This window comes from Thermobia domestica, chromosome 18 (genome assembly GCF_964235325.1).
Source record: "Thermobia domestica chromosome 18, izTheDome1.hap1.1, whole genome shotgun sequence".
Taxonomy (NCBI): domain Eukaryota; kingdom Metazoa; phylum Arthropoda; class Insecta; order Zygentoma; family Lepismatidae; genus Thermobia; species Thermobia domestica.
In genome coordinates this window covers 175,101,450-175,127,591 of record NC_137471.1, presented here as the reverse complement: position 1 = coordinate 175,127,591, position 26,142 = coordinate 175,101,450, and the positions used below count along the sequence as shown (strand labels likewise).

The following is a 26,142-nucleotide window of genomic DNA, read 5'->3' as shown; positions in this document are numbered from 1 at the left end:
ATACCATTAGGGATTACCAGCATTCCATTGAGGTGACCGATGATCGAACCATGATGACGAGGATGTATCTTTACCCTCTGTGACCTAGATTCGCCGCTAATAATACGTTTAGTTGATAGATGACGTGGGGACTAGTACCGAAGAATACCACTTCGTTTTAGAGTCCGCTGGTTGAGTGCGAAAGTAGAATGAATTATTGCACCACTGTAATAGAAGAAATTAGCCAGTAAAAATTAAGTTTCCTTGCACGATAGCATAGCGTAGAAAATTGAAGAAATCGTTAAGAGCTTGAAGCCGTGGTGAGCTTCGCTCGTGTGTGTGCCTCTCAACCATCCTGGTTGATGAGTAAAGAAAGTGTCAAGAAAATATATCGGAAAATTAAGTCTTAGTAGCTCTTCCCAAAGGAATATCATTAACGCATTTTCGTCGGTTATGCGCAAAGTTCAGTACGCAGTATTCGAGAAAGCATTGCTGTAAGATAAACGATCCTGAGTTGAGAGAAATATTGATGAAGAGAAACGTGTTCCACCTGAAGAAATACGTTCAGCGTGAAGCCACGCCTCCTCAGGACACAGCTGACCTGATGACGTAGGAAAGGCAGGAAATAAACACAGCACGTCATACAGGATGGAGAGCTGAAGAAGAAAGAATCACTCCCAGACGCACCTCTTTACGTCTGGCTTTCAAGAGAGTAGTTGCGCGGAGTGTAATACAACAGCTGAATCAGGATGTTATGAAAGAGATGAATTTTGTATAGAATTATGATGAGTATAAAGTGATTATGATATGTTAGGGATTATTTTTATGTGTTATTAGTGTTTAGTTTATGATCTTATTATTGCTATGATATATTGATGTATTTAGGGAAATTTCTTGTATAAAGTTAGTATATACGGAATATGTATGTGATTTACGTAAAGTAGATTAGTGCAACTTCTGAGAAAACGCAACGATTAAGCGATTAACGGTTGCATTTCCTTATGAGGGGAATAAATGTGAACGTCACATTATCTGTGTTATAAGATGATTTGCATATGTAAATTTTTCGTGAAATTATGAATAATATTTCAATTTAATTAGGAATTTGCATATAAAGAATTTTGAGATTTAAATAATTACCAGCGGGAGCATATAACTTCTATTAATATTTCTATGTATATTTATGGTTTATTGTATTATGTAAATGAATAGTAATGTACAACAGGGCAGGACTTAAGTGAGAAGAAATGAGAATTTGATATTAATTTATATTAACGTCTAAGAAGATAGCGAATTTTGTATTTGATATGCTAGTTTGCATGGATAGAGGCAGAGAAAGCTTCACAGAGAAAAAAAAAAACTCAAAGAAAGCAAGTGTGCTTAACGGAGCGTTGGACTCCCACGTTGAGGAGATTTTTGAAATCAATATAACCATCTGAATAAGGATAGAAAACCTATGAGATTCAGATTTTGCTTAGATGTATTGCTAGTTGAATTTCTTAGTGTTGTTATAGGAAGTAGCATACACTAGCACCGCCGAGACACAAGTCCTAGAGAAACAATACTTTAAAAATCATAAAATTTTTAGCATGTCCATGAGAGAAATCCGTATACAAAGAGGTGCTATTTTTTTTAAACACGCCCATTTTTAGCGTGTTCGACTTGTGAAGCGTCGTTTTGCCAACGGAACATTCTCAGAGAAAGAATAGTTGACTATTTTAAAATTATTGACGAGTCCACTTGAACTAGAGGGGAAGCTGTCTAGAACGTTGTTTGTAATGGTTCCATGACAACCGCTAGATGTCTCTGTAAAAATATAGTTATCGTCTGCTCCGCTGATATGATTTGAATGATAATATGTGTTATGTTATGTAAATAAACTTTCTGGGTGTTCCCGTAGTATTAGACATATGTAGTTCGATATATATATTTTGTTTTGTCAAATTGGCTTGTACTAATACCAGTTTAGGCTTAGTTTGTGGTTGTGGAAGGTATGCAGGGAGACGAACACATACCTTTGTTTTTTTTTTTTAAATATAACCGAGAAGGCAATACTGTTACAAAGGAAAAGCGACCTTCCAATCAGTAATATTATGTTGTTTATTATGTGTCAGGCTACTTCAGCCTTATCTAAAGTCATTTTAATGTGTTTACATCTTGCATAGTTCATTTAATTCGTTTAATTAACTTCATTAATTTGTTCAGAAACCAAATCCTTCAAATGCATCCGTTTCTGTAATTCATCATATTCAATGTCACTTGTTCAAGCAGTTCCTGCTATCGCCGATAGGTGGTGTCACCTGACAAAGGTGTTTAAGTAAACATGTCAAGTGACAGAGTTTAAATAATGTTGGTGTTTGTGTTAATATTTATCGTAATTACGGCACAGTGTGTGTCCGTAACAGATACTAAATTGAAGCTTGATTATTAAGCAAGTTAACTAACATAGTGACAGACAACGATGCCATTGAAGTGATAGACAAAGTGGAAAAGAACATGAGCAAGTGTGTTTTTTTTTTTTAAGTTATTTTGGTCACTGGAAACTCGCAGGTGAGGGACGCACCTTCACCCCTATTCCAGTGGAGCGGGCTACTTTGGTTCGGCCCAACCCAGCAGTTGAAAGAAACAATGAAACTGCAAAGGAATAAGACAGTACTCGGGACAACCAGAGAGGTAGTTATTGCTAAATCGCGAGACAGTGCAGATCAAGCACTGCAAATCGTAATAGTGTTAACCGGCAGCTTTTTGGAACTCTGATCATTCAGAGATGTGTGTATAAGAATAGTGCATTAGTTACACACTGATATTCTGTGCGTGTGTGCTGTAAAATGAGCAACCATAGCTAGTTTAATTTCCGTATTTCCTCATTTTTCTCCGGACTAACATTCTCGTGGTGGAATGGGAGAGTTGGAGATACCGATTATGTATATATTTAAAAGTGTGTTTTCTCGAAAGTGATATGAGAACAAGTGTCACATATATCACCATTAACTGAGTTGAAGAGACAAAGCTTTACATCATATTTCGTAAAGTGCTTCGCACCAGTGTCAATTTTGTGCCATGTTTACGTCACACGCAATATCACTTGTTCACGCTATTAACAGTGAAATCAAAAGAGAATACCAATTTTAGTTAAGAAAAAGCATTGCCGTGTTCTATAGGAAATCTCCAATGTTATCGTATAGCATAGTTTAATTAAAACCCATAAAATACAAGAACTGAGCTACTTTTGCTTGTATTAAGTAGGCGGGTTTTGTGCAAGAGAACGTCATGAGAACTTTCGTCAAATAGCAGACGTATTCTATCGTTGTATCACACCAAGGAATACCCAGTTGAACAGCCCCTGGTGTTTACTGAAATTCCATGACAGAGGAAACCTGACGGTTAGCAGAACCAAGGAAGAGGATGGTCCACAACTTTGGGAGAAACTCGACCCAGAAGCGCATTCAGTTGTGAAACTAGAGACACTTCAAGAAAGAAGAGTGCGGCGTGATGAAAATAAAAGTGCACAAACAGTAATACGAGCTCAAAGTGTGAGAAAGCAATATAAAAAGAAATATTTTTTCTTTCTTTCTTTTGCTTAGGTCTCTTAGCAAGACCACGCGCGCGAGTGCTTTTGTAAAAATAATTTCTGTGTGCTCTAAAATTACGGAAGTGGTGCATTAAAGCAGGATTACCACTGGAATGTTGACTCCTTTTATTGTAGCAGTTGGCCGCAAGGTAATGTGTTACCCTTTTTGTCTTTCTTGTTTGCTTTTCAGGCCAGAAGCTGGGTCTATCTATGGATCGTAATTGCGATGAGCATATTGTGGGTATCTTTCGCATACAGGATGGGTGTTAAAACCATATGAACCTGTAAGTTAGAGTTTCATGCATAACAGGAATCTTGTTTATCTTTTCAAAATTTTAATTTTTATTCAATCTAAGACTCTACCGACTGACTAAATTCACTAAATTAACTTTGTGGCAGGAGGCTAAAGTAATTTAAAGTAAATTTCAGTTTAAATATTCAGATTCCTCCCACATTTGCATTTTTGCATATTAATAATTTTAGTAATTTATTCAGATTATGCAAATTCACAGTCCTCCGCTCACAGCTGGATTGGGCTCGGGCCGAAAAATTCGGCCCCTGCAGGTCTCTAAGTCACGGATCACGAAATTCATGATTTTTCCCACCGCTACTCTGTAAGTTGGTCATTTAAAATTGAAACGATGGTGGCCAAGAAAAACACGTTTCACTGTATATGTTTTAAACCAAGAATCTGCTGTAAATGTTTTTGTTTATGCATAAGGGGCCTTGTAAGCTTCCGTTCTTCAGTTGAAGAATATACACTCCAAATAATTTGAGGAATTAAAACAAGATATACACTGAAAACACTTCCAATCCTTGTTCACACTGCGACTATAAAGCAGAATGGAAGAAGGGGCGGCAACAGAGTTTTAATTGTCCTTTTCAGATGAAGCGGATATTTGTATGTTAAACCCATTAGCAGATACGAAAAGGAAAGTGTTGTCTCCGACTCTTAAGCACTCTTAATAAGGGACTCCACTGCAATAAAGAAAGAAAGAAAAAAACAAAAAAACTTAATGTTGTTCCGTACTTAGCGGCTATATTCGTCCTTAAATATGAGTGATGAGTTTGTTTTGTGACACGTCGAGCAGTATGGAGGAAAATGACCGACGAATACACTTGTACTTGAGAGCAGCTACACCAGAAGCAACAAAAGTGTAATGGTGACTGTAAATAAAACAAAATAACACGTCAATTACCAATTTGGGAGCCGGAAATCCGGAGGTCAATACATGCAGTGTACTTGTTCCCCCATTAAAATACATCTCTGCTAAACGCAGTAATTAAAATATAAACAGAATCTTTGGTTACATTATGTATCACGTTTTAAAAACCCAAGTAATAGTCTCTTGTGCAAGTATATGTAAACAGTAACATTATCAAAGGCTTAACGATTACTTCATAATGGACTTGAATGAAAACTCTATAAAATATTATTAACGTTGAAAAAAATCCAAGGAGACGTATACCGACCAATAGATGTACTTCAGCTGAACCAAATGATATGCGTGACTTACAGTGTCCGATGATCTCAGAAGGTTCCCCACGGAAGGGGAAGGGAGTTTAATAAATAGGGAATGAAAGTAGTACTACGAAACGGTGCAACGACATTGTGCAAATTTTTCTAAGGATTGGATCGTTGATAATCTCTGTAATCTATGACTTATTAACGAGGAGCAGAAAGTACTGAAATTGCGCAAATTTCCCCCACGACATTGCCAACAACAGGGTTCACAAAATTGTGCGAAATTTTGCACCGAAATGAAACGTACAAGCGCTATTCCATTGTGAGATATACTTGTATTCTATTCTAATATTTACAAAGCAATAGGCTATATATGACTATAACAATTTATACGATAATACCTAGGTAATATATAACAAATCTTTCTCACAGCAGCTAAGACCAGTAAGTAAGATGCAAATGCAAGTATAAGGAAAATTTATAGAAAGGTGAAAGGACAATTACCAAGATACGTGGTAGACACACCTGAGATTAGTAAACAAGTGCTTGTTTGTGATTGGTCAAAACTGGAAAATGTAAACAAATCATTATCTCTGATTGGTCGAACGTCTGTCCACGATATATAAAGGGAACTTTTAGAAATATTTATATTTTTATTTATATAGGGTATATTTGTTTCTCTTATAGTATTCAAATAACTAATTATTTTCACAGATTTAATCTTACAGGCAATCTTAGTTAGACATAATACAGAAAATTATTGACTGGGACACGTTCCCCGTCTTCCTCTATAACGACGCCCGTGTACACATATAATAGGGATAACTGAAAATGCTACTGTCATCCATTACTTTGTATTTTTCCCCTAGAACGACTTGTTTTGGTGACTGTTTTTATTAGTCGAAATGCTTATGGTAATGATTTCAACGTTGCACAACATTTCTTGTGCAATTTCCAATTTCTTTGCCTGCTTTATCGTTAAGGCTTTATCTGTGTGAACAGATAACGGAGTGAAAGTTTGCGCAATTTCAGTACACCTCCACCAAAATACTGGTAATTAAGGTCGGACACGATGAAAAAAAAATACTGCACGATATAAGGTCGGACACGGTATACGATAATTTTAAAGACGAAAATCAATAATTTTGTTGAGGTTGGAAACTCTGAGGCTGAAGGTTTGCATTACTTTTAGTACAATTCTCGTAGCTAAAGAACATAATTTTTCTCAACGATCGGAATTTTTTCTTTCTTCATTCAGTTAGTATAAGGAAACAACACCTTAAATTTGGCTATTTTTGCTGTACTACTTTCAACCCTGTGAATTGGAAGTCCCCATCCGGAGGAAACCTGATATCCCCATTGTTGTATTTTAAGGAATAATTAACACTTTTGATCAGAGTATATACACTTATTTATTAAAACTAAATTACAGTGTACAGCGGAATGGGTTCGACAACTTAAAGTTATCTTAATCACAGAGTTAGTGTCTGATGAAGATAACGTTAAGTTGTCGAAACCGTTACACTGTACACTTTAATTTAGTTCTAATAAATTAGTGTATACAGGATACGTTCACGAAGTTTCAAGACTGGTCTCACAATAACAAATGTATTATACACTTTTGTACAACAAACTTAAAAGTCTTCGAAATATCACCCTTGGGCATCAACACACCACTGTCGGCGTGTTTTCCATTGATCATAGATTTCCTGCAAGTCTTCGCGCTCAAGACTGTAAAGGGGCCTCGTCGAAACCGCTTGAACCGCTGGAATCGTGTCGAATCTCTTCCTTACAGGTTTATCTTGATTCGGGGGAACAAAACAAAGTCGCTGGGAGCAAGTTCGGGTCTATAGGATGGATGCGGCAGTGTTGCCAAGATCTGAAAGGGAACAGATTCGACACGATTCCAGTGGTCCAGACGGCTTCGACGAAGTCTCTTCACAGCCTTGCGCGCGAAGACTTTCAGGGAGCCTATGAACAATGGAAACACGCTGACAGCGGCGTGTTTGGTGTCCAAGGGACATATTTCGAAAACTTTTAGTTCTCTGTACAAAAATGTGTAATACACTTGTTATTCTGAGACTAGTCTTGAAACTTTGTGAACGCACCCTGTATACTCCGGTCAGAAGTGTAAATTATTCCTTTAGTGAGTTCCAGAGTTGTGATGGATAGAGTTGCTGTATCTTCTTTACAAGTTATGCCATTATGCTTTGTTATACTGCTGCATAAGGACTTGTAAATGTCTGAATAGTTTTGAGTATAAATAATTGCTTTACTATGAGATTACTTGTTGCCTAAATATTTTATTTGTTTTTATTTTTCAGACGAAAAGAGAAGTAGTGGACCACAATGACCCGGTTGCGTTAGCAGAGGCCATCGCTTTGATGATGGAAGGACAACTTCCGTATCCACAGTACAATCCCGAAAATCTTCCGAAATCCAGTTTCAGCTGCAAAGATGTTCTACTGCCTGGATACTATGCGGATCAAGAATTGGATTGCCAGGTGAATGTTCAAGAGGGTTAACCGCATAGTTATTCAAAAGTATAGAACAACTAAAAGTATTGTGGTTCAAAATCTGGGACAAGATTTTACGATAGATAAACCAGAAAAGCGTTTCCTCACTATTAGTCTCCTTGTTCACCTCAATAATAGGTTGGTGGGCAACATGGAAATTTTATTTTTTTCTTTCCCTTGGGAGTGCTGTTTTATACTTTGATAAGATCTCTTCTTCGTAACTGCATCATGATATTCTATCCTTGGTCTTCCTCTTCCTGGTTTTCCTTCTGCCTTTAACCCTATCAACACGGTGATCCAATCAGAGTGCCGAATAAGATGGCCAAGCATGCTGTTTCTTCTTTTTCCTATTATCTTCATGATCTGCCGTCCTTCATTAGCTTCCTTTAGTACGTCTCCATTCCTTTTCTTTTCAATTCTGCTCCAACATCACATTTCAAATGCTACCAGCTTGGATATTTCAGATTTTCTCAATGTCCACTTCTCTGATCCGTAAAGCGCCACGCTCCATACCAGAGTCTTAATAAATCGTTTTCAAACGTCCAATAATACATTCCTCGATGTTAGCAGTTCTCTTTGTCTATTGAATGCTTATTTAGCCTGTGCTATTCTTGAACTTACGTCTTTTCCATTTGTTCCGTCCGAAGATATTAGACTTCTAAATAGGGAAATATCTTCGATTTTCTCTCCCTCTAGCAGCCATACGTTTGCTCCTTCCTGTCCTGCTCTTGTGCAGTTTATCACTTTAGTTTTCTTCGTTATTAGTACCATTTATAAATTTTGGTTAGCTACGTAGATTAAAGTTTTATGTCCCTTTCATTAATGACAAAATATATAGGTCAACAGCTTAATATAAGATCGAAACTACAAGCGTTTCGAAATCGTACTAACAATGTAGCCACGAAGTTGCTTTTTATATTTTGCACACGACGCTTCCCCTAAATTTATTGCTCTTGGGAAAAAGGTGCATCGATTAGAGTTCAATATTTGTTTTCACCATCAAGATTATATGTACGAGGGCCAGTCAATAAGATGTGGATATTTATTTTAGTCATTTGTAGGTTGACTTACAGCTTTCTGCGCTCGCAATCCAAAATGAAATGAAATGAAATCTTTGAGTTTTACGTCCCACGATTATGCCGGTTAGGCTAAAGGAGACGGTGATTATGAGTAATGAATAAAATGGTGGAATGAAGAAAGTGGGAGGAAACGGGAGAACCCCGAGAAAACCCACGCACACGGTGCTTGTCCACCACAAAGTTCACTTGGCGGGGGCTGGGATCGAACCCGTGACCCCAAGCACCAGAGGTGAACGCTCTACCACTGAGCCACCGCGGCCCCGCGCTCGCAATCCAATAGATGGTACCATTGTCCTTACTTCTGGTAGGTTTCAGCATGTTTATACCGGTTAAAAAGACTTAACAGTATTATAGTTCAAAAAAGACTTAACAGTATTATAGTTCAAAAAAGACTTAATAGTATTATAGTTCAAAAAAGACTTAACAGCATTATAGTTCAAAAAAGACTTAACAGTATTATAGTTCAAAAAAGACTTAACAGTATTATAGTTCAAAAAAGACTTAACAGTATTATAGTTCAAAAAAGACTTAACAGTATTATAGTTCAAAAAAGACTTAATAGTATTATAGTTCAGAAAAGACTTAACAGTATTATAGTTCAAAAAAGACTTAACAGTATTATAGTTCAAAAAAGACTTAACAGTATTATAGTTCAAAAAAGACTTAATAGTATTATAGTTCAGAAAAGACTTAACAGTATTATAGTTCAAAAAAGACTTAACAGTATTATAGTTCAAAAAAGACTTAACAGTATTATAGTTCAAAAAAGACTTAACAGTATTATAGTTCAAAAAAGACTTAACAGTATTATTGTTCAAAAAAGACTTAACAGTATTATAGTTCAATAAATTTAAGTTACAAAATCAGAAGTTCCGACCAGAAGCTGCGCTAGTGACACTCAGTTGATCGAAATATTGCATATTGAATAAAGCACAATAGACTATCAGATAAAAAAACACACACTTATTTACGGTGTATGTGTATTGATAGAAGAAAAACACACACACACACACACAAAAAAAAAAACTATGATTGAGCCTACAATACTGACTGAAGTGCAGTACTGTAATTTATAAACACAGTTACTAAATAAAGGACAACACATTTGGCTTTAAAAAAACTACTTAAAAATGTTTTGTGGAGTTGTATATTGTTGTGGAGCACCGGCGTAACTGATAACGAAAATGACTTATTCCTTGAAAGACGGTCAGTTAAAGAGAAGTTCGTTAAGAGGAGTCCATATATAGAAGGTCTGGCTTCTTAATTTTTCTAAAATGAAACGTTTAAATGTTCATAGCCCCGTTATTTAACATTTTAAAGACAGTCAATAGTTTACGGGAGCTACCGGTATGGTTATGTGTGAAAATGTGCAGCTTCTATCCAGGGACGTCATTTAGGGAGGGCAGGGATGACAACTGGCCCTCTGAGTTAGAAACACATCCTTTCTAATAAATTGTACACTAATCTATCTATTAAAATGCTACAATAGCAACTAAAAGCCCCTGAGTTCCAACATATAACTTTGGCTTTCAAATCTTTCATTTACGGTTATGTGTCATTTCACGTTTAACAGGGACAAACTTTTTAAGTATGTGTACTTTAAATAAATCAGTTAACTAGAACTTTTTCACAAAGTTTATGATATAAAATTATTGTTCAAACCTTTGTATTTTAGCAAGTCTACTCTAAAATCAATGCACGTGAATTGTGCTTCCATCTTCCGAGTTCTTTTAAACTATATGTTGTGGACGTTTATATGTTTGTGGTCAATCCTTTCGACAATGAGAACTCGGAAACTACAGGCTCTAGAAAGATGACGTTTTCACTGATCGATTGGAAATTTTGCGTAGATTGTCCAGTTCTAATTGAATATTTAAGAAACATGGCAATTATTTCTTTATTACATTTCTAGGGTACACTGGAAGCGTTGAAATTAAAAAAAAAAAAAAACTAAAGCATCATATGAGCTCCTCCGTGGCTAAGCGGTTAGCGTACGCGCCTTTGGCGTGGGAGACCCGGGTTCGATTCCCGGCGGGAGCTCATGTGGTTCGGATTCCACGTTAATCAGTAGGTCCACGTCTCACATAGCCTCGCTGCTGAAAGGGACGCTAAACTAAAATCAACTCAACTCAACTAAAGCATCATATCCTACGCGTTACACATTCCAACACCACATAGTTTTATATAGGGGTTGCATATTAGGCGTTTGTTTCATGGCCAAATAATAATGAAAAAGGAAGGATAATTATTTCTCCAGTTTAACATGAATCTTTATTTTTGGAGTGTTTTGCCAAATGAACACCATATATAACTGCCATTATAATTAATTGTGTATGTAATGTATTTGCTTATTACATACTGCATGCAAGAAGAAAGAAAACACTGGTCATGCATGAATTAGAAACTCCAAATGGAAGTAGGCTCAAATCTTGCAAACGGTGCGAGATATTGAGAAAAAACAATCGAAAAAATCTCCCCTTTATGATAACCCTTGCAGATTTTTTTTTTTTTTTTTTTTAATCAAGACGTCTTTCACTTGTGTCTGTAAAGGGACATGTACTTATGTTGTGAGGAATGAGAAGGATATTTATGTTCATATGCGAATGATGCGCTGTGTAGAGAGCGCAGGTTCAGCTAGTATACTAATAAAAAAACCTGAAACTCTTATTCATTGTACACTCCCCGGCAAAATCTGAAATGATGCTACAGCTACTATCTTCAACTCTTAGAGTTGCCAACTGGTCGGTTTTTCACCCGCCTGGCCGGAAATATTGCTGTTATTTTGATTAAAGGCGGTGACCGGTACAAACTTCTTACCAGCCCCTTTATGACCGGTTTTTTCAAAATTTGTATCTAGTTCGAAACAATTTCATCTAATTCAAAGCATAGATTTAAAAAATAACTTTCATTCTGTAAATCCAAAAGTGTCATCTTTCACCATCTATCAACGATTAATATATTTTGTTCATTTGTTAAGATAATTTTAAATATATGACAAGGACTGTATCAGGGTAAATTTGAAATTTACTTGTAAGGAATTTTATACATTTGTTGAGAGTGAAAAATGACTTCTTAAAGCAATTTCCTGCAGTTGAAGTATACGTAAGTTCAAAGAGTAAATTTCATTTTGTAAATCCAAAATTGTCACGTAAAGATTAATATACTTTTGTTCATCTGTTTCGATAATTTTAAAAAAGTGACAGTTATTGATAAATACAATAAAATGATCAATACTTACTTCAGTTTCTCATTTTTAGCACAGCATATCTATTAAGCATATTAGTGAATGTACTAAGGATATGCAGAACACAGGTGTTAATGCACTTTTGTTCACGATACTGCATTTCCTTCCCATGGATGAGACCGAACAGAGATACTTCACACTTAGACCTATATCATAGGGAATGTTGAGGGGATGCCGTTTTTTTTTTATTTTTAAGAGTTGGCAACCCTATCCTTTCTATAGGCCAGTGGTTCTCAACCTAATTCCTATCACGATCCCCATTTTTTCCCATCCTCTTGCCAGCGACCCCTTATAATTTCTGGTTTGTGATAGACTTGTGTGGGACTTTTAATATAGCTATTGCGGAGATCTCACGATATCCACCTATTTCTATAATAGTAGAACCCATTTCCTGTATATAGTGGATACAGTAACTTCCCTAAAAGCGAATGGATTAAAACCAAATTTTGTCAGTTCATCCATATTACAAATATCAAATCCAATCCGTCGTACTGTTTCAAAATGGAGGCCATTTGAAAATTTTAAAGCTTCATAACTCCCTTAATTTTGGGTCATGTGATTAAAAAAAATAAAGTGATTTCAAATTTTGGTTAAAAGGCTTGGACAGTTGTTAAAAAAGTTATTGAGTATTTCAATTTTCGAGGGGCCAACACTTTGAGTTACTAGCGAAATCACACCATGCTCAGGTATCTCATTAGCTTTAATTTTAATTGTATTTTAATATACAGGTTTTGTTGCATTTCTATTTTTCTGGTATTTCAATATGCAGTTCTCATTAGTTTCATATCATACCTCTTTCATTTAAATTGATTTTTAAACAACTCTACACCTGTTGAAAATGTTTAGTAAACCTATTTTTTGTTGTTCTTAACAGTATGTATAAAAAATAAAAATATGCCTATCAGAACAAAATTGAAAATAATATTTAAAAATGTTTTCTGGTGTTAGATTCTAATTACATTTAACTTTTCTGTTTATCTTCGCGACTCCCAGGTTGAGAAACCTTGTTCTAGAACAATCAGCCCTTTCTTTCTAAACGATAGAATGAATAGGTTTTGACATATGATTAACGTCATACTAAAGGCCTCACTAGTGCAGGAAAAATATGTTAGTCGATCTCTTTAGTGTGGCAATAATCACGCGTCAGAAAGACTCTGCACAAGGCTCAATATGTTTGCTTATAGAGCCGGGCAGTTTTTTTTTTTTTTTTTTTAGTACCAAATAGTTATTACAGTGAGGCACTACAGATTGACTTATGGTTCTGGGCCCTACCAGGCCCATACATACTTTACCTCTGTGCAACACGAATGCAGATAACCCAACAGATTTTAAACTGCTGACATATAAAATAAATTGATTAGAGCCAGCCAAACAAATTAGGCTATGTGCTGTGCAATGATGGTACTATGATATGCCAGCCATTTGTAGCTCACTTTGCAAGGTATTTCTCTCTTGTGCAGTGGAAGGGACCAAATTAAGCTCCACTAACTGTATGAGAGGGCACACAAATTGCCATTCATGGCATAATGTATGTGTACAGTGCAGAGGGTTTCATGCAGCTCTCACTCTCGTGCACGAACTGCCCGACCTTGTGAATGTCACAATTAACAATGCTGTTGCGTGCATCCAACAGCTGGGATTTGCCAGGAAATATCACTGAACCGTGATGACGAACGCTTTTGTTTCTAAAATCACAACAAGGATGTCTGTTCGATATCCTTCCGTTGCATCAGTCACAATACAGAACGGAACAACCTCCTGCTGACCTGCTGTTTTGGAAATCTAATTAGCGTTCAAATTAAACAACTAAAATATCCTTGGTATTAAAGGTCTATCGGAAACAAGACGACTTCTTCGTTAGCTAACCCCTGAACGCCGAAAGAACGAAAAATAATTTATATATATATATATATATATATAGGGTAAAGGCACCGAATATGGAATACTTTTTGTTTCTTGTTTATTTCTCAGAAATGCGTATTCCAGAATAAAAATATTATACATCATACTACTTGTGGTACCTTTGCAAAACAAAATACAAGTATGAAAGTTTGTTCCTCATTAATGATTTTTTACAATATTACAAAATTGAAAGAAACTCAATTTCCCATATTAGGCACACCCCGTTCCTAATATGGAATATCACCTGTTCTTAAAATGGAATACTAGAACACAAAATGTTCATTTGATTATAATGCAATATCTGGATAATTCGAGGATGGGCACGATCCCTGCCCAGACCGCCTATCCTGGCGCCGGCCTTTGGTGAGGTTTTCCCTGCTTTTCCTCAGTATCATTAGGCGTATGCCAGGATGATACTTTTCCTTAGGCCAGGGTCGAGTCCTTTCCCATTCGTAGACTTAACTTAAAGGCCGATGTGATCTCGGAGCTGGAGGCCCGAACACTTCCTTTGTTCCTTTCCTTAAGCTAATAAATTTATTTACTGTATTTGTTTCTTTAAGAGTAGTAGTAGTAGTAATAGTAGTAGTTATTACAATTAGGAATATTCCATATTAGGATCCTGCTAGTATTCCATATTGGGAAAAATCGCCATTTTTGATAGTTCTCTTCCTACACACGCATACGTGATTCTCTATGTATTGAATCTGTATGCCTTTCTGGTACACTATATATGTAATCTAAATATCACAAACTCAACAATAATACATAACTCTTTGCGTACATTCATCAGTCTGGAAAGATACGTTCGAAAAACTCAAGTTCTTCAGAAAAATATTCTGCAACAAAAGAAAATGGCTTGTTATCGTTCAGCAGCAAACCACTCATGCGCACATTGAGGGCGCCATGGTGTACAAGTTTACGTACAGTCCACTCAGTGGCAGAACATAGCAGACAAAATAATCTGGTATTTCATATTAGGAACGTATTCCATATATGGCGCACCCACCCTATATATATTCAGTTATATATTTACAGGAATTAAGGATAGTAAAATTAAACCAACTGAAAAATATGCGAAAAGTATTTTATTCCTATTTATTTCCAGTATGCTGCGGAAAGGCAACTAACTACATTACGGCAAATTCTCGAGAAAAAGTTTGACCCGACATAGACACCATTGTGTTCCTGAACACCAAGAATATTTGTGTCACACATTAAAAAAACAAACAAACAAAAACTGTTTTTCAGCAGAACAAAACACGAAACCAGTAAAAACGCAGGAATACGCTGTTCTGTTGCCGCCAAAATCCTCACGATCACAGAAATACGCAAAATCGTCAATAGATAAGTAAATAAGCAAAATGAGTTGAGCGAGTAGGTCGTGAATTCGTTGCAATCGACATCCGCGGCAGGCTTGCCAAGCACACGATAATTTATCGCGATATACAATAATTTTAGAATGCACACTTCTTTGCAGTTTTCGAATGTGTAAATAAATTGTAGATGTGCATTATAATTATATAACCCACACTAAGGTTTTTAACAGTCATTTTCACTAAAATCAATCAATAACGATTTAGAATTGGCAAATGGCAACCCTGCGTCCATTCTTTAAACTCAATTACGTTTATGAGAAAGTGCAAGTATTGTTGTTCAGCGTGGTGTTAAATAAGGATACTTAAAAATGGTTAGGACAGTGACGCCGATTTGGAGTTCGAAAAGAGCTCCTTCGTGGCTAAGCGGTTAGCGTGTACGCCTATGGCGTGAGAGACCCCGGTTCGATTCCCCGCGGGAGCTCATGTGGTTTGGATTCCACGTTAATCAGTAGGTCCACGTCTCATATAGCCTCGCTGCTGAACGGGACGTTAAACTCAAAATCAAGTCAATTCGAATTCGAAACTAAAGATTACTACCTAGATAAGTTTACTATATATTACTGCTATTATTAGTATAATACTAGTAATAATAGCAATAATATAATAATAATATAGCAATAGTATTATACTTGTTTCTACAATTATCAGTGCATAACGAATACACGATATTTTTTGTAACACACGATAATTTTAAAGATGAAAATCGATAATTTTTTTGAGGTTGGCAACTCTGATCTACGGCCACCGCTATACACTGGCTCACAACCAGTGTTGCCACACTTGGTACAATTGTACTAAATTCAGCCCTTTTTGTCATTCATCGGCCCGTTGGTACCACGCTGGCATTTTCAGCCCTTTTTGTAAAAAAGTTGGTACAATTCTACTCAATTCAGCACAATTTAACATATACTTGTCACATTTTCAAAAGTGTCAGTAAGACTTTCCTACATCTCACGTTGCTCATACAATTGTGACTTAAAATTAATGAAATGAAATGAAATTTTGAGTTTTACGTCCCACGGTTATGCCGGTTAGGCTAAAGGAGGCGGTGATAATGAGTAATGAATGAAATGGTGGAATGAAGAAAGTGGGAGGAAACGGGAGAACCCCGAGAAAACCCACGCACACGGTGTTTGTCCACCACAAAGTTCACTTGGCGGGAGCAGGGTTTGAACCCGAGACCCGTAGCACCAGAGGTGAACGCTCTATCACTGAGCAACCGCGGCCCCTGACTTAAAATTATTAATAATGTGTTGTGATGTCTTTCAGGGAAGTTTCTAGGACACTGGACCGCTTTCACATTTTCTACAAATGTCAGTTTACTTACCTTACATTCTTCTTACAGTCTGTTATCCTTCTTCGGTTGTGAAATAAACGAGAATAAGGCGGATAATTATACTTTATTATTTTATATTAACGTACTGTTTACACACGAACTCGGAGATGATTGATTTGTTCCTCGTTATATATATATATATATATATATATATATATATATATAGGCCAGAATGCCGTTTTCGTTTATTTCACTTTGAAATACGGCGCGTTTGATTTTCTTACAATACATACCAAAGATGATAACCATTTTCCCAGTAGCGGATCTAACCTGGGGCCGGGGGCCAACCCCCCACTTTTTTAGGTGACAAAATTAATTTAAGCTATTTTATATTTATTTGAAAGTTTATAGTAACCTTATGATATAACTATTTATCATAGCCTGGGTACTGCCTGGCCCTCGTTTTTACCTTCTAGATCCGCCACTGTGTTTTCGCTTTTAATTTGCGGCCTCTGTTATATTTCCTACATGTGAAAAAAGTTTCATTTACTTCCTACTTTTTGGATGTCTTTGAAAAGTAATTTTTAAAAATGTAGTTTCTTGATTTGTACTCTTGGAACAGGGGGGAGAGTGTTCTAGAACTTTACCTCTTTTAGTTTCGTGTTATAAAGCCATGTATTACACTGGTATAAAATAATGAATTCAGCCCTTTTTGTTCCAATTTGGTACTATTTTTCAGCCCGCTCCAGAGCTAGGACTGTGGCAACACTGCTCACAACACAACACGCATTAGTCGTATGAAGCCAATTCACGACAGTCGTCCAAAAGGGGCTAATGTGCGGCTCCATTCCTGCCCTGTGGATCGGGATCTAATATGAAGTACGCCAATTGTCTTGAGGTTGTAGGGCAGGGCCGTTTCTTCCGCTTAGGCACGCTAGGCACTTGCCTAGGGCGAAAAAGATTTGGGGGCGCAAAGAATTGGAGGGCGAAAAAAGAGAAAAATAAAAATACGCTGGTGCAGAAAACGTCATTTCCGTTTCGGTTGAGTTACCTGGTTAAACAAACTAGGTTTCAGTCGCTAGTGTAAATGTGATACGTATAATTTTACTTTTGTTAATTGAAAATAGATTTATATTATTCTTAATGCATCTAAGGATAATAGTCTGAGGATAACTGGGGGACAAAAACAAACTATTAACTGTACTAATATTAGGAAAAAATACGTGTTTTCTTATATTAGCAGACAAAAGCGGAGACTCTGGAAATGATTCCTTGTGCACTTTTTAATTATAGTCTAATAATTTACGAGAAACCTATAATGGCAACCTCCGTCCATTTAGGACTACTAGCTTGTCGCTCAATATGATAAACTGAACATCAACATGGTGAAATAATAATAATAGTAATAATAATAATAATAATAATAATAATAATAATAATAATAATAATAAAGAAAACAGCAACTATAAAATACTTTTGATGAGTTCAATGTATTATTATTAAAAGCGCGCCCAATAAATTTTAATCTTCTGTACACACACGGGATTATCTTGTCACTTGCTGATTTAGTACCGTTTGTTTGTAACCATCATGGCTGCGTCCAGTCAAGGTCACAGCAGACGACTTTACCTAGGGGAGGGCGCAACAATTTGAAGTGCCTAGGGCGCAGGGGAGGTTAAAAACGGCCCTGCTGTAGGGATCACCCACACTAAAAATACCCAAATTGCGTTATATAGCTAACTACTGTAACTAAAGCCTGTGACAAACATCTTGGCATTTCAGCTAAACGAATAAGACGCAAGCTCTGACGCGATGTTGTCGAGTGCTAACGGATGTGGTTATGGCTAAGCAGACGAACTACAGCGCGATCAGGTGGCAGAGGATAGACGTGGATGTGTACAAAATAAACGTGGCAATACCACTGGCCTCTCATTTGCTAGCAGCATTTAAAGGGAACTTAGAGCGCCGCCTTCAAATGCCAAGATGTTTGTCACACCGTTTAATAAAATTATTTATGAAATGTGAAGTTTGAACATTCTCATGCAATACCGAGGTTATGAGTAAGATAAAGTACTATATCTTAATGTTAAGGAAGGGATCGAGACGACACGGCATTGCATACACTCTCGATCGACAAATAGCTGTCTTAATTTCAAGTCTAGTCTCAACAGTGTACACAATTAAAAATGTACAAGTACGTGGATAAGTCAAAAAGTTAATTGCACACACTTCGTAAAAACCTTAGGTACAAGGATATTTTGTTGAAACTTGGTGGCAACACTGCAGACATTTATCTGCAGCTCGTGACGCGGCAGTCGTACTTTACTTTCCTCTTATCAGGGACGTAGCTAACGGGGGGCACAGGCATCCCCAAATTTTTGCTTGGCCCCCTCAAATATTTATTTAAAATTATATGTTACAAATTGTTTTTATCCGACAGTAAATGAAAAAATTATCCACAGTGAACTGAAATTATTCATACTTCTAAGAAAAGGTTATTTTTAAATCCATTTATAGGCTATTTCTTAACCGTTAAGTAAACAGTAATAAGAGTATAAGATCAGTAACTTTGGGGGCCGGGCATCATCTTCGTTAACATTGCAAGATTCTTCCAGCCTTTAGAGTGATTCAGCCTGCGAATGCACTTTTTGTAACCGACTAAGACAAAACTGAAAGGTCGATTAGACTGAGAGGCCAGGAGGATGTCCCCTTCACCCCAATTGCTGGGTTTTGCAACATACTACTTTATGTTTTAATTGTTTTACGAGAAGGTATTGAATGCAGATTTACCTTCTTATTTTTATTATGTTCACCAACGATTCTGATAAAACAGAGAATATAATATGTCAACTATTTAGACCCTTAGCTGTGCTGGCAACACTGCGGCTGACCGGGAAATATATAGGGAGTCCGCAAATTATCGGAGGTATGTGTGTGTGTGTGTATGGAGGTATGTGGCATTTACAAATATGCCCCCCCCCCAACTCAGAACTCTGGCTACGTCCCTGCCTCTTATTACGAAAAGAAAATGGTTGAACTTGTTGATGTGAAATTAAGCAGCAACCAAGCACAAAAAAACTCCTGTGAGGATTTGGATTGTATAAAGAGCAGAAAGTCAATAATTATTTCTTAACTAATTTCATTAGTTTTACAGTACACCGATAAAGCTAGAGTGAAAATTATGTGAAAATATTGCATTCTCAACGAGTTTATGTATCTACAAATTTTCAGAGCTCTAGTCTGAATGGGTGAACGTGAAATTTAAGTTCCAAGCTTTGGCTCAAACAAACAGAAACGTAGCCTAATAAAGCACTGTAATAATAATAATAACCTAAAAAATTAATTGATCATGTCACAATTTTTTTTTATAAATATAAAACACCCATTTCTCTGGTTCTGTACAATTTATATAGGGTGTTTCTAAACAACACCGACAACGTTTGGGAGGTGATTCCTGACACCAAGATACGACGAAAAGTATAGACCAACCTGGGTGCACAAATTCTTCCTTTCAGAGTTATAGGCTGTCGAAAACATGAAAAGATGAACTTTAAAGGTTCATAGCTCCAATACTATGGGTCCTATCGTAGTCAGGTCAAGACTTTATTTAGGAACTAATATGTGGTAGTTGGTAATTGGAACACTTCAAATCATATGCCCATAGCAAAACTGCCTGTATAAAACTTGTTGCGGAAGTACCTTAGGATTCTGAAACATGGATTTGTGGATAAGGCACATATTAATTCCTAAGTAAAGTTTTGACCCGACTACGGTAGGTCCCATAGTGTTGGAGCTATGGATATTTTTTTCATGTTTTCGGCAGCCTATAACTCCGAAAGGAAGCATTTATGCACCCTGGTTAGTCTATACTTTTTGTCTTGGTGTCAGGAATTACCTCCCAAACTTTGTCGGTGTTGTTTTGAAACACCTTGTAGAGAGTTTGCTGCCAAATTTTTCCTGTTCTCATAATATAGAACATAAAACAATTTTATTTTAAATTAAAATTTAATCTTACTCAATCAATGCTATTTTTTATGTATACAATTATTCTTAAACATAAGAGTCGGAATGCGAATGACTTCCACAGCATGTAATGTAAAATGTGAAAATTTTATTCGAGTTAGCAGTGTTGCTTACAATTATTAAAGCACATCAATGTGTGTTAAGGAGGTGACCTTAATATGCCACTTATAAACTTAACAACTTCCGCATAACATTAGTACTTAGTGGAAACTTTGTTCATAGTATATCTGGACCATGATATTAACTTAAATTTCATATTCATTTTTCAGGTTTTCCATCATTGCGACCAGGACCGAGCAATTGAGGGAATCCACGTTTGTCCCAATATGACGGTGTTCAACCAAGAATATTTTACCTGCATGTGGGCTCCAACCGTGGATTGTGGAAGAGCTCCTGAATTTTATAGCCTCAACGAGAATCTCTTCAAAAGCCCTTACATTGATTTATGGGGGAACACAGTGGAACGGTACGTTGAAGGACCACAAAATCCGACGCCTAAGCCAAGATTTTAAGAAGAATCACAAGAATCATCGTGATGACCACCGCATAAAAGTTATCATATTGAAAATAGTAGATCTCTAATCAGCAAAAGACAGGACTATATATTTAAAAAAAAGTCTAATTTAAGTCTGTTCTATAGAAAGAGAAATTGTGGTTGTCTTTTCAGGAAAACATGTTCTGAATCTGTAGGGCACTTTCTTCTCTATGCTGAATGGACTAAACATCCATTTATGGCATTGAAACCATAAATGTTTATACGAAAAGCAGTGGAGAAAGCACTACTCAAAACAAAGGAAATTTAATATTTAAAAGTTCTTTCCTGAAAATTTGGAACCCACTACTAAACGGAAGACATTTTTGGCATCCTCAGTTAAGACTTCTTTTACTGCATATGCAAACAGGCCAGTAGGTGTTTGGGACCATGGAATGCAGGGAAGGGATGGGAAGTAAGTTTTCTTTGGTACAGTACCTTAATTATTACCAGTACTATGATTTGGGGTTCATAAAACTTTGGTGAAAAAAGAAGAAAAATTTCTTAAGAGTTTCCTAACCTTTATCTGACCATGAAATTCCGTATCTTAAGCCAGTCAACAAATTGAAACATATTCTAGTAATCTTGACATAGCTTATTGTGAGCAAAAGCGATCTATATATATATATTTAAAGTATTACAAAGATTTCTACTTTACATTTTCTGATAATTGCACAATTGGTAATAGGGATATCTGGTGATTTTGATAAAAAATATACTTTCTTTGGATAATAAAGACGGGGAATTTCTATTAATATTTGAGGATCCAGAAATTCATATTCCCAAACATGTTAGTGCCAATTTTTCATAGTAAGAACTTAGGTTAGTCTCTCTTCAAGATCAGTGGTAGAATTTGATGAGAAATACATGAGATTTTCATGAAGTTTAGTTTTGGAAAGTTTACTTTCATGACAACTCTGAAGTTCGTTGTTTTCAATTTACCTGTTATCAATCAAGAGTTATTTTGCGCCTTCTTCATTAACGAATCGTACATAGAACAATACATTCATTTTTTTACAAATTACTTTTTCTGTAATGATAAGTATAAAACTAAAAAAAAAAAGGGCATATCAAGCTCTCTGGCCATATTTATATAAAAATACTCAAGACAAATTATTTTGTTATTTACACATAAATAAAATGATTGATACTTTACTAGTATCATCAGGAGAAACCACATCAACATTAAATGTACAAATCCAATTTTAAAAAAATGAAATATCTAAATCTCCCTAAATTAATTTTAAAAGGAGCAAAATAAACAATTTATTTTAAATCAATTAAATTTAAAAAAGTAAAAAGCTGTCAAGAAAGTGAAACATACCCCGTGCCAAAATAAATGTTTACAAGATTTAGGTATTTTTTCTAATAGTGCATAGGAGAATATAAGAATATATTATGTACACTGTAAAATTATATGTCTTCAAGAAGTTCCTGGAATTATATGGTTTAAAATAACATATACTTGAGTTCCTATTTTGTATATACTGTCGGATCTATAATATTGCCTATGATGTTGTAATTTATCTGAGGAGCAAAACATTATTTGCTGATCTGAGTTTGTCACCATACTGAAAATGAAATATTTTTCGTTGTTTTAACCCGCAGCCATTTTGTATTTCTAAAAATATTGAATAAATAAAGATGTATTTGATGTGCAATGGCATCTTAGCACAACGAAACGATAGATACAGTCGCCAGCAATAGTCATACTCGTATCTACTTATTCTTCTGTAGAATTTGAATATTTCAGTCTGTATAATAATGGCTCTGTAAGTAACTTAAAATGGCTCTCTTTTCCCGAAATTGTTAATAAAAGAGTAAGTAGGCACTGTTGTTGGTGGCTGTACGATATTTATATGAGTGTATAAAGTAAATGATTTGCTGTCCTCTAAATATGTACTTGAATTCAATAATTACCGGTAATACGAGGGTTGTTCGGAAATTAACCTCCGATTGGTTAAAAAAGAAACACCAAAGTAAGTAAGAATAATTTATTATATACATCTGAAAATTATTTCTTTGCTCTGTTTTTACAACATAGTTTCCGTAAACTTATTATATCTCTGCACTAGCTTAGAAATTCCATCAGCAAAAAAATCTCTCGCCTGTGACCACATCTTTCAGTTCCTCATCATCACCAAAGCGCTGAGATCCAAGTCACTTCTTCACATGCATTTTGAAAACTCCGGGATTGTGAAACGTCGATTTTCACGAACCCTTCCATCAATTTTCTGAACGAGTTTATCAGTGAGCACTGATGGCCTGCCACTCCTCTCTTCGTCATGAATGTTTGTTCGTCCAATTTTAAATGAACGAACCCATTCACACACAACTCTTTCACTCATCACACTTGGTCCATACACGGCACAAAGTTCAAGATGAATATCTGCTACCGAATATTGTTCTACCGTAAGAAAACGTATAATAACTCGCACCTCGCATTCGGCGGAGTTTCCTATGGCAGCACACATTTTGAGACGCTACAAAAGTGGAACTAGTAATCAGAAAACCTTCACTCTACCATGGATCGATGCTGACTGATCTACCGCGCACGTCTATACTAAAATGGTAGCGTGCCCCCAGTACTTCACGCACAGTGACCAATCGGAGGTTACTTTCCGAACGCGCCTCGTAGTATTGTATTTGTTGTATTGGTGGAACTATTGTTACAATTATTGAAACATTTGTAGTGTAACCAATTCTTTACTCCCGAGTTCAAATAAACGTTGTGCCTGTGATTTCTATACGCTGTTAAATTAATGACACATTACAACAATTAGTATAATGAATTTGATTAATTATATTTATTCATATATACGAGGCACATCCAGAAAATAAATGTATTAGATTTCTGTAGATTTCAAAAAAATTATTTAAAAGAAAACTTCTACATCCTTACATATGTGAATTATTTTTCCATGTAGTCGTCATCCCTCTCGATTCACTTAGTGAGACAAGGGATTATTATTATTATTATTATTATTTTTTATGCATTGGTCAAAGAAGTCTGCCGCCACTTCTTTTGCCCAATTCTTCATCTCTACCTTCACTTCCTCGTCAATTGAAAATTTTTTCCTATCGATGTGCATCTTCAGGGAGGTGAACAGATGATAGTCTGAAGGTGCCAGGTCAGAGGAATGCGCGAATCAGTCAAAATTGACGGTCTTCCACTCCTTTGTTCATCGTGTACATTACTACGACCGTTTTTAAATTCCCGACACCACTCGTACGATTCATAATTCCTTCGCCATAAACTGATTTAATCTCGTTAAAAACTTCAAAGATTTTCCCTTCACAACGAGATAACGGATAACGCTGCGAGTCTCGCACTTGGTGGCAGATTTTATCAACATCTTTCACGAGAGACGTTACTGTGGCCACAGTTTCGGACATACTGACGCGTGATTGGGCTCGCTGGAAAGAGTAGAAATTAAGCTACACAGCAATGTGACCAACATAGCAATAAAAAATTTCCTGTGACCGCGAGAGCCCTAGTATTTTGTGGACGTGCTTCGTACTTATATATTTATTTTCATGAACGTAAAGTATTCTTTGATAAATATTCTTTAAATGACAAAAAAAGTTACATTCTAAACGAATAATTTGAGAATAAATAAACGATAACTTGAAATTGTTTGAATTAAGAAACTAAACTATTAACGTGTGCTACAAATTTCTAACCGGAATGATTTAGTATCTTAGAAACTTTTTATATTTGGGGGCAGAGCGTAGCTCATCTGAAATTTGTAACACCGTGTATTTAGTCAACTCGAGGATGAATTTAACAAATCGTCTTAGGATAAGAAATGAAATACTCAATTACTTTTGGATATTTTCGACATCACACCACAAGCTATTAGGATTCGAAATGGTCTTAATTATAGAAATATACTACATCGTAATGGCACAGAAACTTAACCATTATGGTTATCTAACATCGCAAATAGATGCAGTACTCACAGGTAGTTCAGCTCAGTTCAACTCCAAACGATGTCCTTCCACTCTCCAATCTTAATTACAACTCCCCGATTCTAGTCTTCATCCTCAACCAGCACAACCCCTTTCCGGGATTCAGGTGCTTCCTGGTTGTGGCGAAGAGCTTAGCTCAGGTCTCTTTCTGCAATCTTTTACTTCCTTATTTCCGTATAGGAAAACTTCCTATAATTGTGGTGTGATGCCGACGTTATCTGTTTTTATTTTTTTTTCTAAGCAGTATGACTATAACTTCCTTGTTTTATAATAAACAACATAAATTAGACAAACACATGTAAGGATTTTGGGTACTTTACATTACCCCTGTCTCGAAATTTTGAGCACGATTCTATGTGCCAAAAAGGAAAAAAAAAGATTACTGTCCACCTGTATAAACATAAAAAGTAAATAATAATTAAGTTCGTCCATTATCTTCGAACACTCTGTATATATAAAGTTTTCTTTTTACTCGTATGTATGTATATATATTCCACCACCAGCATTGTCCGTCACCAATAATATGAATATATGTTGTTTGTATCACATGAGTATTCTGCTGACAAGGTAATATTACAATAAATGTAGGTTAATGTCACTGTATCCTGTCTGTAAGAAAGAAAAAAAAAACACATTGTCACAAAACACTTCGCACTCTGAATGAAACAAAACACTCAGTTTATTTCACTAGTTATGTGTGAGTTTGTGTTTTTCGTCATCTGTTCCTTCCTATACTGGAATACATGTTACTTGGAGGTATGTATTCTGTCATATGTATTTAATTGTCATTATCACTGAAGTCCTCACTTCGATAATTAGTAGTAGTATTTAATCCTTTGAAAGCATAGATTCCTCACGATCCTGTTGTTCGGCTCAGTCCACATGGTCCATTGTTGATATCTGACATTGAAGATAAGGCATCTATGGGAAACTGCTACTGTTGCTGTTCTTTTGTTGATGATGTTGATATGTTGTTGTGTAGGAGTGATTATTGAGTGTTTTTGTTTATGCGTGTAGTAAATACATTTATTTACAGATATTAAGACAAGCACAACTGTTAAGTCTGCACCATTACTTAGAAGTAGTGAAATGAGTCCCTTTTTTAATGTTTGAATAACACGAAGTTAGAAGAAATCATTGACATACCATTAACATTAAGAATTATAGTAGGCGTAGAAGGCTTAATTGTTGGATATACATTTAATGT

General features: G+C 35.9%; 1 protein-coding gene across 2 annotated transcripts in view; it reads left to right on the top strand.

Moving 5' to 3' along the window:
* The window catches only part of LOC145675808 (U-scoloptoxin(01)-Er1a-like), a 78,114-nt gene extending 53,652 nt beyond the window's left edge, over nt 1-24,462 (top strand). Inside the window, exons 1-3 of one of the 2 annotated variants that reach the window (XM_081746519.1) lie at nt 3,292-3,699; nt 7,340-7,519; nt 20,701-24,462. In XM_081746519.1, the coding sequence (XP_081602645.1) occupies nt 3,664-3,699; nt 7,340-7,519; nt 20,701-20,943 (459 nt within the window). In that variant the 5' untranslated portion in view covers nt 3,292-3,663 and the 3' untranslated portion in view covers nt 20,944-24,462. Of the gene's footprint in view, nt 1-3,291; nt 3,700-7,339; nt 7,520-20,700 lie in introns of those variants that run through there. The other variant, XM_081746518.1, reaches the window with a different exon arrangement.
* The last annotated feature ends 1,680 nt before the right edge of the window (nt 24,463-26,142 follow it).